Genomic DNA, 12,857 nt, shown 5'->3' with positions numbered 1-12,857 from the left:
GGGGCCGCTGCCCCAGGGGAAGGAGGCCCAGGTGTGGCCTGCAGAGAGGGCCCGGGCTTCTGCCCCGCGCTGCAGCAGCGGTGGCCTCCGATACCAGCGTGAGGTGGTTGCTGTGGAACCTCCATCCCCGGAGGTGTTCGGAGATCGCCTGGACATGGCTCGATGCAACCTGATTGTATCAGGCCTACAGGGGCTTGGAATGGATGACTTCCTGCGGTCCCCTCCAGCCTAAATTCTGTGGTTCTAAGTAATGTGGGTCATCATTCACAGTGAATGATGGCTTAAGCACTTGCAGCTTATGTAATTTTATTTTTTTTGTAGGATTCTTTAAAGTCAGCAGTCTGCTAGACCGGTGCATTATAAGGGAGATCTGAAGAGTTTCCAGGTACTAAATGTTGTCCCTGAAATGTTTTTGTGGGATAGCTGTGTTTGAATTGCTATTTAGTTACTTTGGCAGAGGAAGGAAACCAATTAATTGGAAAAAATAGTATTTAATAGCACCACTGATGAAGAATTGCATATCACTTTAAGAAGCAATTACGGATACTATCATTATAAATACGGAGTTTAAATGCTTGTGGGCAGTGTATTTCTGACAGGACTTCCTGCAAACAAAGAGGCATTATTTAAAACACTAAGCCCAAAATGGCATGCGCTATTTAGCTATAAATACAGCATCAGAGGTGAAGGTTACCCCTTCTCTGAACACAGCCATCCCCGATGAATATTCAGGCACAGGAGCCATGCATTTTAATGGAATGACAACTGCTAGTTCCAAAATGGTACTTTGCTACAAAGTGCTCCTTTATTGGACATGTCAAAAGGGATAAATTACTTTTATTTTTCAAAATTGTTTCAATTTAAAGTAACTTTTCCTTACTTTAACTAGCCATAACAATGACATATTTTTAAATTAAAATATTTTTTTAAATAATAGTTTCAGAAGGCAAATATTTAGTACTCAAACAGAAACAACTTACTTACAATTTATCTTTTGTTCACTTAAACCTAGCTTTTTACAATAAAGTAATTGAAACTTGGCAATGCAGGGAGAAATGCAAAGGTACATTATAAAGCTTATTGTATGAAATCAGTTTGATTGTTGGGTATGTAAACACTGACTATTAAAACAAATCTTTTTGATAAGATGCAGAAAAAATATAATCCTAGTAATTCTCTAAAAATACATGTAGTAAAGTTATTTATTTGGACAAGATACTGTGCAAGTTATGCAAAACCTATTATGGGCATTAATGCAAACATGTTATTTACGGTACTCCCATAATGTATGTATAAACCAGAAATCTCTAATCACATACCGGGCAGATCAACAGGGTTTTTTAAACAGTAAAGCATCTTGAATCTTCATTCACATTTGGACTTGGAAACAGTGCTTTCCTTGGCATTAAAATACCAAATATATTCTTTAAATACGTGCAAACATAAGTTTTACTTCTACAAATACAGTACTGAGACCACACCACGCTGCTCATCATATAAAAATAACTCCATACACAGTCACACACAAATGATTGTAAACTGCTGCCAGGGGAAAAACGTGGTGCCTTCCTGAAGCTATTGGGAGCGGCTTTTTCAGCACTTCCCAAGGACTGGATTTCAAATAGTAATTTCACATCACAGTCAAATTGGAGTAAGACAGGAATAAAAGTTTCTTTTGAGAATAAAAAGTGCTTTCTTGTTGAAGAAGGGATGAATCAATCACTTACTAAAAACAAAGAGCAGAGCTTCATTCTGAACCCACGTCAGTATACTGGTATCAGTAAAGTTCTGCATTCCTACCGCTGTGAAGTCAGAATCTTATTTAAGACCTCCTCTTGTCTTTTACACTATGAAAGCATAATTTGCAATGGTCTGGAACACAGCCTAACTCCTCAAGTGTCTGGTGCCTTCCAACCTCATTAGGCAGGCATCTGTATACCTCAATTGTCATGGTTCCAGTTAAGGTGGAGACAAAACATGATTTACCACCACTGGGACTGACAATTTAGAATGAGGCTTTGTCACTTAAAGACTAGCTAGGAGCATGCTCACTACATAGTCTTGCTGAAACTAGTGGTTCCACTTCTTCATTAAGATATGCTCATTGTGAGCAAAGATAGCAAAAGCTGGCCCTCACTGGTAACTGCACCCTAAGCTGAGTTGTATAGAATTTAATTTTACTGTTGGGAGCAAGAATAGCATGACCCAAGCTACATGCTTATATAAGCAGGACTCACATGTGCAGAGTTACGCACATGTACAAATGCCTGTACAATCAGGACAAGTTATGTTTGCCTATAATTAATTTAAATGATACGACATCATCTCTGCTCAAATATGAATCTGGAGAATAGTGTGCAAGGTGTGTCAATAGGAGAGAAAGGTAGGGAAGGGAACTGTAATCATAACAAAAGAAATAAACATAGAGATCATCTGCAAAGATTCACATTCGTATGGTTCTGTAGCAGCTATGGTAAAGGGTCAGAAATGCATTGTGGCTAAAGAGCTTGCCTGCTTTGACAAAACTATTAGCTCTATCAAGTCACAGTTCACACATGATGTAGTAGAAGGAATCAGTATTTAAAATATCCCATTGCAAATTTCAGTTCAGTAAAATGTATTAGTACCCCAAAAAGGTCATGTTTTTCTCTCCAGGCAATAGATATTTAGTTTCTTTTTAAATTACACTGACTACTGCTTGTTTGCAATATGTAGATTAACTTAACAGTTAACAGCATTTCTGTCCAATTCTTGACTTTCACTGACCATCAGAGGGGTTTTAGAGCGTTCTGTTTTCCCTTTACTCTCTTCGTCTTCTAAATCCTTTGATACTGCAGTGTCTTCCTCGGAAGTGTCATGCATAGCAACCCTGGATGCTTCAGTTGCATTTCCTCTGACTGTAATGTGCTCCCATCCACCCTGTAAAATATTGATAAAGAAATAAAAAAGGAGAAACATCGCCCTGCAATTACAGTATCTGATGTGATGCTTTATGTATGCTACTAGTTCTGATACTGCTTTTTCATGAGGAAAGTAATCTTGCTCTGGGCTGGATCAGAAAAAAAGGCTCCTTGTAAAACACAACACACCTCACCTCCCTGACAGTGAGGTATATAGGCAGTAAACCTAAGGATTATTTTTATTACAGGGAATTGAGATTAGTAGGGTCAGGCATTCATAACAGAGCTATTGCAGGTTTTCCATCAACTTAAAAGGGACCAAACCCTTGAAACAGCTTTTCTCAAAACACTGAGAGCAATACAGGGAACAATGAGGAACGTGCAGACTCAGAAAGAATCCATTTTCTAAAAATGCTGCTTACTTTACGAATTTTTCCATTATAACTTTAAAATTACCTATTTAAAATGAATACTTATCAAATGCAAATAAATTACTTTCCAGCTATAACTGCACAGCCCATTACATTAACTTAAAAAAAGGAATCTGAAACTGAAGAACAAAGGTCAGTTCCCTGCAGGTATAAGCAACCTTTAGAAAGCTCGCCAGCTGGAGTGGGATGGCAGTTTCCTTTCTAAGCGTGCCCATGGGTATTTGGGTTTATAGCTTGTAGGCAGTATTATGCCCCCAGCACTTACCCCAATACCATAATCCCATGAGAGGCCTTTAGGTTCCATTGGCTGAACACCAGTCCGATGGCAGACGGTCCCACAGCTCAGACTATGACTTCCTTGCACTTTGTCAGCTATCACCCAGACCTCAAGAAAGCAAAGAGAGGCCATAAAATGTGCTCTTCGTGCTGCTCTTCCCAGATGTGAAAATTTCATGTCTGTTTGACTGCTTTCAGAAATTAGTCCTGATCTTGAATAGGCCAAAGTTCCTCTGATTTAGCCAGAGAGGTGCCCAACCAACCAACCAACCAGATACCAATGTTGTAATTAAAACATTGCCACATAGTGAGGCTTGGCAGGAGAGAGATAAAATAGCCTTGTTAAAAAAAAGACAGTAAATTAATGAGGCTTTTTACAGCAAAGGGCTGGCTGTATCACTGTTTCATTGGCACGATTTTTGCCTTCCTATCAGGATTCTGGCATTTAGACAATCACCTTGTGGAATAAAGTTAGCTACACAAAAATAATTTTGAAGAACATTTAATTTAATTACAAAAGTATGTTAAGGATAATTTTTAATAAACTAATGAGATACAGAGATAAGGAAGCTTAATACATACCTGGTCCAGGGGCCCTACAGACATTTTACGGATATTATTTGAAACAGGATCCCAAGTAGAGCCTTGAGGGTAGCTTGGTGTGATACCTTGCCGGTACCAAAGATTGCCTGTAAAATAAGTAGTCCTGGTTACAGCTCAGGATGTCTGCTTTGTATAAAGTGCTAGTGAACAACATTAACAAATCAGTAGTTAATACTTTTACATCAGTAGTTGGTAATACTTTCTGTGTTCTGTGGAAATGCGTTCTGGTTTTGACTTATGTGTTACAGTGAAGGACAATGAAGTTCCTACTTTGGAATTTGTATTTCTATAGTTATTCTTTGTAACTTTTCTGGAAAAGAGCAAGTACTCCATTTTGTAAAATTTCATGGGGAAAATGTTCATATAAGGAACTATGCACTAGAGAAGTAAAGCAAATGATATTAAGAACTCTGAAGACGACTGGTGTTAAAGGCTTGTTTTCCTTCACAAAAGGGTGCTTCATAATTTATCTCGCAATGATGGTGCTATTTCTAGGTTTTGCAACAGGAAGGTATTCCTCTTCAGTTTTGTACATTCTAGGGTTTCAGACAAAATCCTCCATGCAGTTCTCTTCTTTGAGATTCATCACTCTCTCTCCCGCCCAAGAATAGCATAGATCCCAGACGGATGCTATCTAGGGCACTATCAGGTGTAACAAAGAACAAGTCTTCACAATCAGTGATTAAGCAAGCTGCCTACTCCCTTTCAATACAAAATATTACTCCTCTTGGAGCAACAGTAATCATCGATCCAAGCAGAAGCTCTAACTTAGCCTCTCCTTTTTAAATCAATCTGATGTATACTGATTTTTTTTTTTGTAACACTAATAAATAATTTTTTTAAATCCTTACCATTTTTATCCAACACAAACACGGATGTTCGTCCTACTGAGACTTGTTTTAACTTCTGTTTTTGAGGTGAAGGAATATGGTACCAACAGTCACCTAAAGGTCAGAAATACTTGAGTAAAATGTTAAGAAAACAGAATTGTGTATGAGAAGTCTTGGAAATGTCTGCAGTTGAAATACATAGCTGTGCAAGAAAGCTGTGAATGACACTACACTCAATGTATTTTTACTAGCTTGTTTTTAGAAACAAACCACCCTTTAAATCACACAAATGAAGAGCAAATTAACTGCTATAATTATCATGAGTATTGTTCATATGCACTGTTTTGCACAGCTATGGGAAAGGCCTCTGCTAAACAGATTTGTCTTTTTCAGACATGCCAGTGTAGTAGAGCTTAACACAATGTATAAGATGAAGACTGTACCAAAAAAGTGCAAGTACTCACCTGCAGGTTTCTTTGGAGACACTGAACCCCGATAGAAGGCAGAACCATCTCTAGCAATAGCCCACACTTGGTAAAACGCTCCAATTGAGATGGAAATGAAGGGCTGATCTGTTCCCACATGAAGCCAGGATGTTCCCTGACAAATCACAAAAGACAAATTATGAAGCAACGGTTAAAAACTCCATAATAAAATATCGTTGATTATTGCCAAACGGGAAAAACCCTAGATAGTGAAAAATATTCTGAAGAATAATTCCTGTACCTTGTGACTGAACACAAACAAGGTCTCTGATCCTCAAAGTACTTGGCTATTTAACTCTCTGAGATAAATATCTATGTTGAACTCTAAGAGGGCCTTTTCTGTTGAAATTGCTGGGATGTAGGCACCTACATGTCTCTGAATGGCTGAGCTTACAGCCCTTTTGTGTGGTTTTTTTTTTTTAATAACCCCTTTTTTGATTACACAGAACCATAGCCTCACAAAAATTGACTGATATGGGGCTTCAAATTCCAGGCAAAGTATTCCAGTTCTTGCTGTTGCACTGCTTAATGGATCTGTGCTATTTTAAGTGACTGAACAGGAAGAAAAAAAAAATCCTATAAATTTTCAACTTCTTGCAGTTTTTCTCCAAATTCCCTGAAGGTATATCACTAGTGGTTTTTTTCCCCCTGTTATAAATATGGCTTAAAATTAGTGTGTATCAAGCCTAATTTGGTGTTTCAGCATGTGTCTATTATTAGGAAAGAAGTATTCCTATTGAAGTTACTGGGACTCTGTTTCTCTCTGCATATTGTAGTGGATGTTCACTCATTAAATCTGTCCCAGTTCATAGAAAAAAGTCAAATCTGTAGGTATGTCCAGGCCAACCTGTCTTTTACATAAGCAGAGTCATTTCCAGGCCCAGAAAAGTCAATGGACAAAATCCTCCTGATATTAACAGGCATTAGATTGGCACCATGCTTTAAAGAAATTCTATCCCTGGGCAGTTTATTTAAACAGGACACACAGTATCAACAATTCAAAAAAAAACCAACAAGCAACTAAGCTATCAGTGCAGAAAGTGGGAGTAAATGCTTCACGAGAAGATAAACGGGCTGAGGAGAGGCTCCTGCAAGCAATGTGGCACAAGCTAAGGTAGATTATGCAAGAGAAGCGCTACTGTAAGAAATGTGGGCAGCAAATTGTGTTACAGTTGATGGGCAAGGACTTTCAAATCCGGGATATAAAGGGGAAAAAAATAACAAGGTGCTATAAGAAAAGGCACTGAATGATTGTGTGTATGTACTTGCATTGTTACATTAAATACATCAATAAGGCAGTAAAAATAAACAGGGAGCCTTACAGCTGGATTTTGCTGTGTCACTCCAAGCCTGCAGAGCACGTCTCCTTTGTCACTGATTGCCCACAGTGCTACTGCTTCTTCGTCATCTGCATCTGAACTGGGAATTACGGAGATGTCCCACAGGGTAACAGGAGGCACTTCCAGCCATGGCCCGTTGGTGACTATCTTACATTTTCTGAAGTAAAAAAACCCCAAACCCGTCAGAAGTATGTACTTTCTGTAACTTAATTTTCTTTCCTGGTCCATTGTTGAATTCAGTGCGAACAATCCTTAAGTCTTCTCATTAAGCAGATATTTTTAATTTGAAAGGTGTTTGTTTACAACAATCAATCATGTTGTGCATCAGGTTTTGAATTTTGACATTTGAATTTCTCAAAGCTTGTTTTTAAAAGAGTTACTTTCTAACACCAAGGCCGCCCAAGAAGTCTGTGGCTTGTGCTGCACTGCTCCCCAGCTCTCTAAAACTCACTGGGCAACAGCTGGATAATGAATATTTGACCCCAGCTGAGAAGCCCATTACAGACAGAACTCCATACCTGGTTCATTCCTTCCTGTCTTGGTTAAGGGAATAATTTTACAATTAGTTTTTTGGTGGGGCCTGTCAAAATGTTATGTAGCACCTTGAGATAGGCAAAGATAAGACAGCTTTAAACTAAAGAGCTGGAGGTAGGTCCTTCTGGGAACTGCGGCAAAGTAGTGCTGTCTGTTAGGGAAACTATATTAGATTCTATCATCACAACAGCAATTTCTGTGTATGAAATATCCTAAAAACCTCAGGACATCCCTCTCTTCTCCAGTTGTGAAAAACTGGATCCAGCCCTGAGCTGTTCCCTATTTGTTTTCAATTTTCCATTGATAGTTGAAGAGGAAATGTTTAGGTTTGAGGGTATTTCTGAAGTTGATTATTTTATTTCAAGTCAACATTTTCATGATTCAATGCCATTTGTTTTGTTGCACATCCTGGAACAACAGTTTGATGCTTCAGGACCTTACTTGAAAAATTTTTGTACAAGGAACAAATTACTAGATTTGTAGCCTAAATAACAGAACAATGTGGAACTGTAAGTTCACAGCAATTTATTAGCATAGCTATTAGGTACTGTAGTATAGAAAGTATAGAAAAGCTGGAAGAACAGTGAATGCACAGACGTTCCCTGCTTAACAGAACAGAATATAGTGGCAGTTTGCTATTTCCCAGGTTACAGCTGAATGTAGTGTACTGTGAGACTTAAATGGGGTTGGGATTATCTGCAGCCTAGTACGCAGTATATGGAATTCCTATGTTAAAACTATTAATATACAAGACATATTACCAGTTGTTACAAGTGACCTAGTATGTACTAATATACCTAGACTCTACTGTTCCTTAATCATTTACCATAAGGAAAATCTGATACAGAGAATAACTAGCTGACTTTTATCTACAGATCCCACAAAATCACATAGGGTATCTACCTGTAAAGGCTTCAAATTAATGCCACAATGCTAAACAATCATCATCTTCTCAACTGGAGGTGGGTTATTTATTGCAGGTTTCTTTACTATTGCTTTTGATTAGGTGACGAGACTCTTCCCTTCATAACTAACAGAGACTTCCAGGGAACAGTTAGCATTCAAGTTCAAAACTTCTATTTATATCTTAGTTCCTCACCTTGCCCAGCGCCTCCGTCGGACAAAGTCTTTCATTGTCTTGTGACCATGGTAGGACCTACCAAAAGAGATTTAAATAGGTGTTCATGAGGATGTCAGAGCATCTTCAGTGTCAGTGCCAGCCTGAGCACTGACTATGTATCTGCCCACCAGACATGCCGACTGACTTTCAAATACTTGAAACTATAGTTTGCTAAGCTCACCTCGCTGCCCTACCCAGCAAATTTCAGTGTTAGTGTCCCCATAAAAAGGGAGAAATCAAGGCACGCTTGTGCCTGTTAAAGGACAGTTAATACGCAAAGCAGCAAACAAGAAGAAATGAAGACTGTATGGCATTTGCCTGCTAGTATTTTAGGTAGAAGAAGGTATCTCCTTACGCTGGAAAGTCTGCTGCATACTGCCAGCCTTCCCGATCAGTTCCGCCTGAAGTATTAAAATCAATATACCAGTCGGATACCTATTGTCAAAAGGAGACAGTAAGAATAACAAGCACAATCAACACCTACTGTAAATAACCTCTTCCACGATTTCCCTCCACCTTTTGGAGTGCAATGACTTGCTAAGAACCTTCTAATACCTGCAATATAAATTCATATAGAAGTTTCCCAAGTCTTTTTAGTTCAGTTGAAGAGGAAAGGATCAGAGCAGTAGTCTAAGTCCCACTAAATAAAAAAATCCCACTCAATGCTTAACATTCTTTTGACTCTGGAAGATTGTTGCCATTTTATAAATGGGGAAACCAAGGTTAAATATTATGATAAATCCAGGAAGAAAATCTGGGTCACTTAAGCCCAAGTCTTGTATCCTAGTTGCTAAGCTTTGCCTTCTTAGTAAAAAGACTTTTAAGACACAATTTACCCAAGACCACTGCGGAGAAGGAGGCTTGGTATTGATTTTTGTACATTCCTGCAGGCCAGATGCATCGCTCCACATGTATCTGTCCGTGGGCAGACCTCTGTGGTGAAACAGTGTACAAGGAATTCAAGGTTATTTGCAACAGAGAATTTAAAAGGCAAGGGAAGAAAAGCCTATTTTTTGTAGCAATTCCTACTTTCATACACGAAACAGTCTTCCGTCATTAGTCTGTGTATTTAGAAATACCATGTGAGTGATGAGGATAGTGGGAAAGAAGCTGTACAATTGCTTCCAGTTACACCGAACTGGAGGACCATGTAAACTGATCTGTAAAGTGATAATCCTCACTACTATTTAAAATTGGAAGGTGAATCCTGAGTTTCTCTGGTATAGACACCGATGTACATATATGCTTTTTCAATAGTTGTGTTCAAATATACTCTTCAAGGACCCAGTGTATTTAGCACAATATATATATAAGTATATAGATCCCTAGTAAGAACTTTGCTGCATGGCCTTAATAACTAAAGACATTGCAAGTAGGCACACTTTGTGCACTCCCAAATGTAATGTTTTGCTACAAATCCATTTTGAATGGATAATTACAAATCTAGAAAATCGAGTAACATTGCTCCTTCCATTTCAGGTTAACAATAAATGTTGGAGGAGACTGAAGACAGAATAACTGTAATAACTATTCTGAAAAACTAGAACAAACCCCATGTTTCATTTGACAGTAGTAAAAAATTACAGTAAAAAATACAGCAAATTGAGTAAATAACCTGCTGCTATATCCAGTGACTGGGTTCCACCGTTGGTTCTCATAGATGTAAACACATTTCACATCTGACTGCGTATAAATGTTATCAGCACTACTGGCCAGTCCTGTGAGAAATAAATAATTTGGGTTATAGTAAAGCTAAACCTTAAACATACTACATTTTAAATTCCAATAGCTGCAGTAATATTGCTAATTATCCTATTTCTCACTCTTAGGCTGAAAATATAAATATAAAACTGCAATACCAATTCCTTCCTAATGTTCACCGTATAATCCTACATGTTAGTTAGGCTCAAGGAAGGACAGCTGAAATAGCTTGAATAGCTGATCCAGTCAGGAAGACAAGTAAGAAATGTGCACACCACGGCAGACCAATCTTCCATACCTTGAATGAAGCCACCTCCATATCCACCAGTATAAACCCAAGCTGTGTGGTCATATCCTATGCCCCATACTATGCCTCGGTTATTGCACTCTATCAATCGGAGATGACCTCCAACTTGACGCCAAAACCTGCCAGAAAAAGGGTAACATTTTACATTTACTCTACACCACGTCCATCAGGAATGCATGCTTTCCCCTCCTACAACTCATCAATCTTAAGGACAGGCAACTTTATATGCTCACTTGTTCAACCTCCGTGCAATCTGCAAGTGAAGGCAGTTGCCCATTGAAAGCATCTCCCTCTAACTACTGAGAAGTAGATGGAAGGAACCCATCTGCCTCCAATTGGAATTTTCAGGCTTTGAAGTATTTTACTTTCCTTTTATTTTATGGCTTGTGTTTTAGATATGTATTTTTTTTAAACGCTAGTATGATCTTGCTAGAATCTTTATGTCTTAGTGGCCATCAGCTGCCTCAGCTTTAACTTCATCCTCATTTTTCTGAGGAAGGAATTGCCTTTATCTAACAAAAACCCAAATACTTATGTATTTGCTATGGGGCTTGGTAAAAACAAGGGCTTCAGTTCCTCCTATTCTCCTAATCTTTGCACGCTAATCCTTTTCTGGGGCTTTACACAGCCAGTTGGCCATGGTACTCTTCTGGGGAAGAATGGAGAAAATAAAGAGATTGCAGAGCAGTATTTTAGTTAGGAGACCATCTAGGTCACAGATCCCCCAAACTAAGATGCAAGAGCATTATCAGCTTTGTGATTGAAGGTGCTCTACCCGGAAGGGGTAATACTAAAGGATTTCTCAGGTATTATTCAAAGATACTTGTGCAAGTAACTTGAAACTGAGGGTATTTTTTAAATTGAAGATTGACCTTTAACACACCAGTTCTGAGGCTGGTATTTTTTTGCCTGGAGAGTTTGCAGTACTATATTGTTGTAGTTGTAATAGAAACTGCAAAGGAGCTGCTCCTGGACTATAGTACTATGGAGGACCAAGAATGTCAGATTTCCTGACTCAGATAAAACCGAAAGCTCAAATTACATTACAATTACAGTGATTAGGTTTACTTTTAGTCTAGGCCATCTCTTAATTTAAGTAATTGCGGCATTAAAGATGCAATCACAAAAAAATGGTATCTCAGTGAGAAAGGCTTTTGAAATCACATGAATAGCTCCAGCATCTAAGAATTAAAATATGAATATGAAGGCAGCCATTAACCTTGTAATTGACAGATACCTGCAGCACACTATACACTCCAACAGCCCATCACAGCCACTGACTCGACATGAAAGACATCTTTGCTGGATGGCACCCCATGCAGGAAGAACAGCTTCTGAAACCTTACATTTGATCGCACGGCATCAGGTGTGGTCCGGCCTCCAGTTCAGGACTTGGCTCACTGACAAAGATGTCTCCTTTACAAGTAACTGACCAAATGGCATGGTGAGAAGGAGGGCCTTGAATCCGCCTGCTTTCACAGCAGGACAGGTTCAGCAAAGACAGCTACAAAACAAGAAGCCAAAACCGAAAAGCTTCCATTTATTCTGAGAACAAAAACTTCCATACAGATGCTTCAGCATTACAAAACAGTGTTTTACCTTTCCACGTTCTTGCGAATCAGCAAAGTGAATTTGCAGCTTTTTCTCAAAGGCATTGGAATTCAGTGTTTTAGAAATTATTAACACAATCACTCAAACCAATATGGTTTGCCATATCTGATTGTTATCTTTCAGGTTTTCCATTGATGCCTGCCTGCCTGCCTATACATAAGACTCTCTACAACAGTGACAACAGATAACAGTTCTTCTACCAGTGCAGAAGAATAGAGTAACTGAATTAAACTCCAAACTCATTTGTAGCCTAATCTATACCCAGAGATAGGAAGGGAAGGAAAAACAATATTGGTTTTCCTGTGGATAACTGCAGCATCAGAAAGTGTGCAAACTCCAGAGGAGACAGGAAGCCTCAAGTGCCTCTAAATAAGTTTCAACAGACTTTTTAAAAACCTGAATTGTGCAAATAGAAAGTAGCGTAGGTACTGTAAACGTAATGCTGAGATTTCAGAGACTAGCTTTGATGTTTTATTTCAGATATTGGCAGCTTGAAATGAAAAATTCACAGCATTACCCAGTCATGCATTTCTTGCTCTGTTGCTGCTGCCAAGCGGATTGGCCACCGCTGCTTCGTCCGTTCAGGTGTATACAGTGCAAAGGAATGCTTGGCTTCATTCAGAACTTCAACTATAATAGTGACTTCATTCAGGAACACGTGGATATACTAAGACAAGAGGAAAAAAAATTGTGACTAAGGCAAACTCAGATATACCTTC

At 38.7% G+C, this 12,857-nt stretch overlaps 1 protein-coding gene across 3 annotated transcripts in view; it reads right to left on the bottom strand.

Annotated features, from left to right (window-relative positions):
• Positions 1-945: 945 nt before the first annotated feature.
• The window catches only part of TECPR1 (tectonin beta-propeller repeat containing 1), a 29,968-nt gene continuing 18,056 nt past the window's right edge, over positions 946-12,857 (bottom strand). For 2 of the 3 annotated variants that reach the window (XM_009649532.2, XM_035889276.1), the window contains exons 13-25: positions 12,656-12,805; positions 11,874-12,031; positions 10,519-10,646; positions 10,135-10,237; positions 9,356-9,452; positions 8,875-8,954; positions 8,499-8,555; positions 6,848-7,022; positions 5,505-5,640; positions 5,062-5,154; positions 4,190-4,296; positions 3,597-3,716; positions 946-2,919 (exon numbers count right to left, since the gene is read on the bottom strand). In XM_009649532.2, the coding sequence (XP_009647827.1) occupies positions 2,722-2,919; positions 3,597-3,716; positions 4,190-4,296; positions 5,062-5,154; positions 5,505-5,640; positions 6,848-7,022; positions 8,499-8,555; positions 8,875-8,954; positions 9,356-9,452; positions 10,135-10,237; positions 10,519-10,646; positions 11,874-12,031; positions 12,656-12,805 (1,602 nt within the window). In that variant the 3' untranslated portion in view covers positions 946-2,721. Of the gene's footprint in view, positions 2,920-3,596; positions 3,717-4,189; positions 4,297-5,061; positions 5,155-5,504; positions 5,641-6,847; positions 7,023-8,498; positions 8,556-8,874; positions 8,955-9,355; positions 9,453-10,134; positions 10,238-10,518; positions 10,647-11,873; positions 12,032-12,655; positions 12,806-12,857 lie in introns of those variants that run through there. The other variant, XM_035889277.1, reaches the window with a different exon arrangement.

Source organism: Egretta garzetta, unplaced genomic scaffold, assembly GCF_000687185.1.
Source record: "Egretta garzetta isolate BGI_Z169 unplaced genomic scaffold, ASM68718v1 scaffold292, whole genome shotgun sequence".
NCBI classification, from domain to species: Eukaryota; Metazoa; Chordata; class Aves; order Pelecaniformes; family Ardeidae; genus Egretta; species Egretta garzetta.
This window is presented reverse-complemented; position numbering and strand designations above follow the sequence as displayed.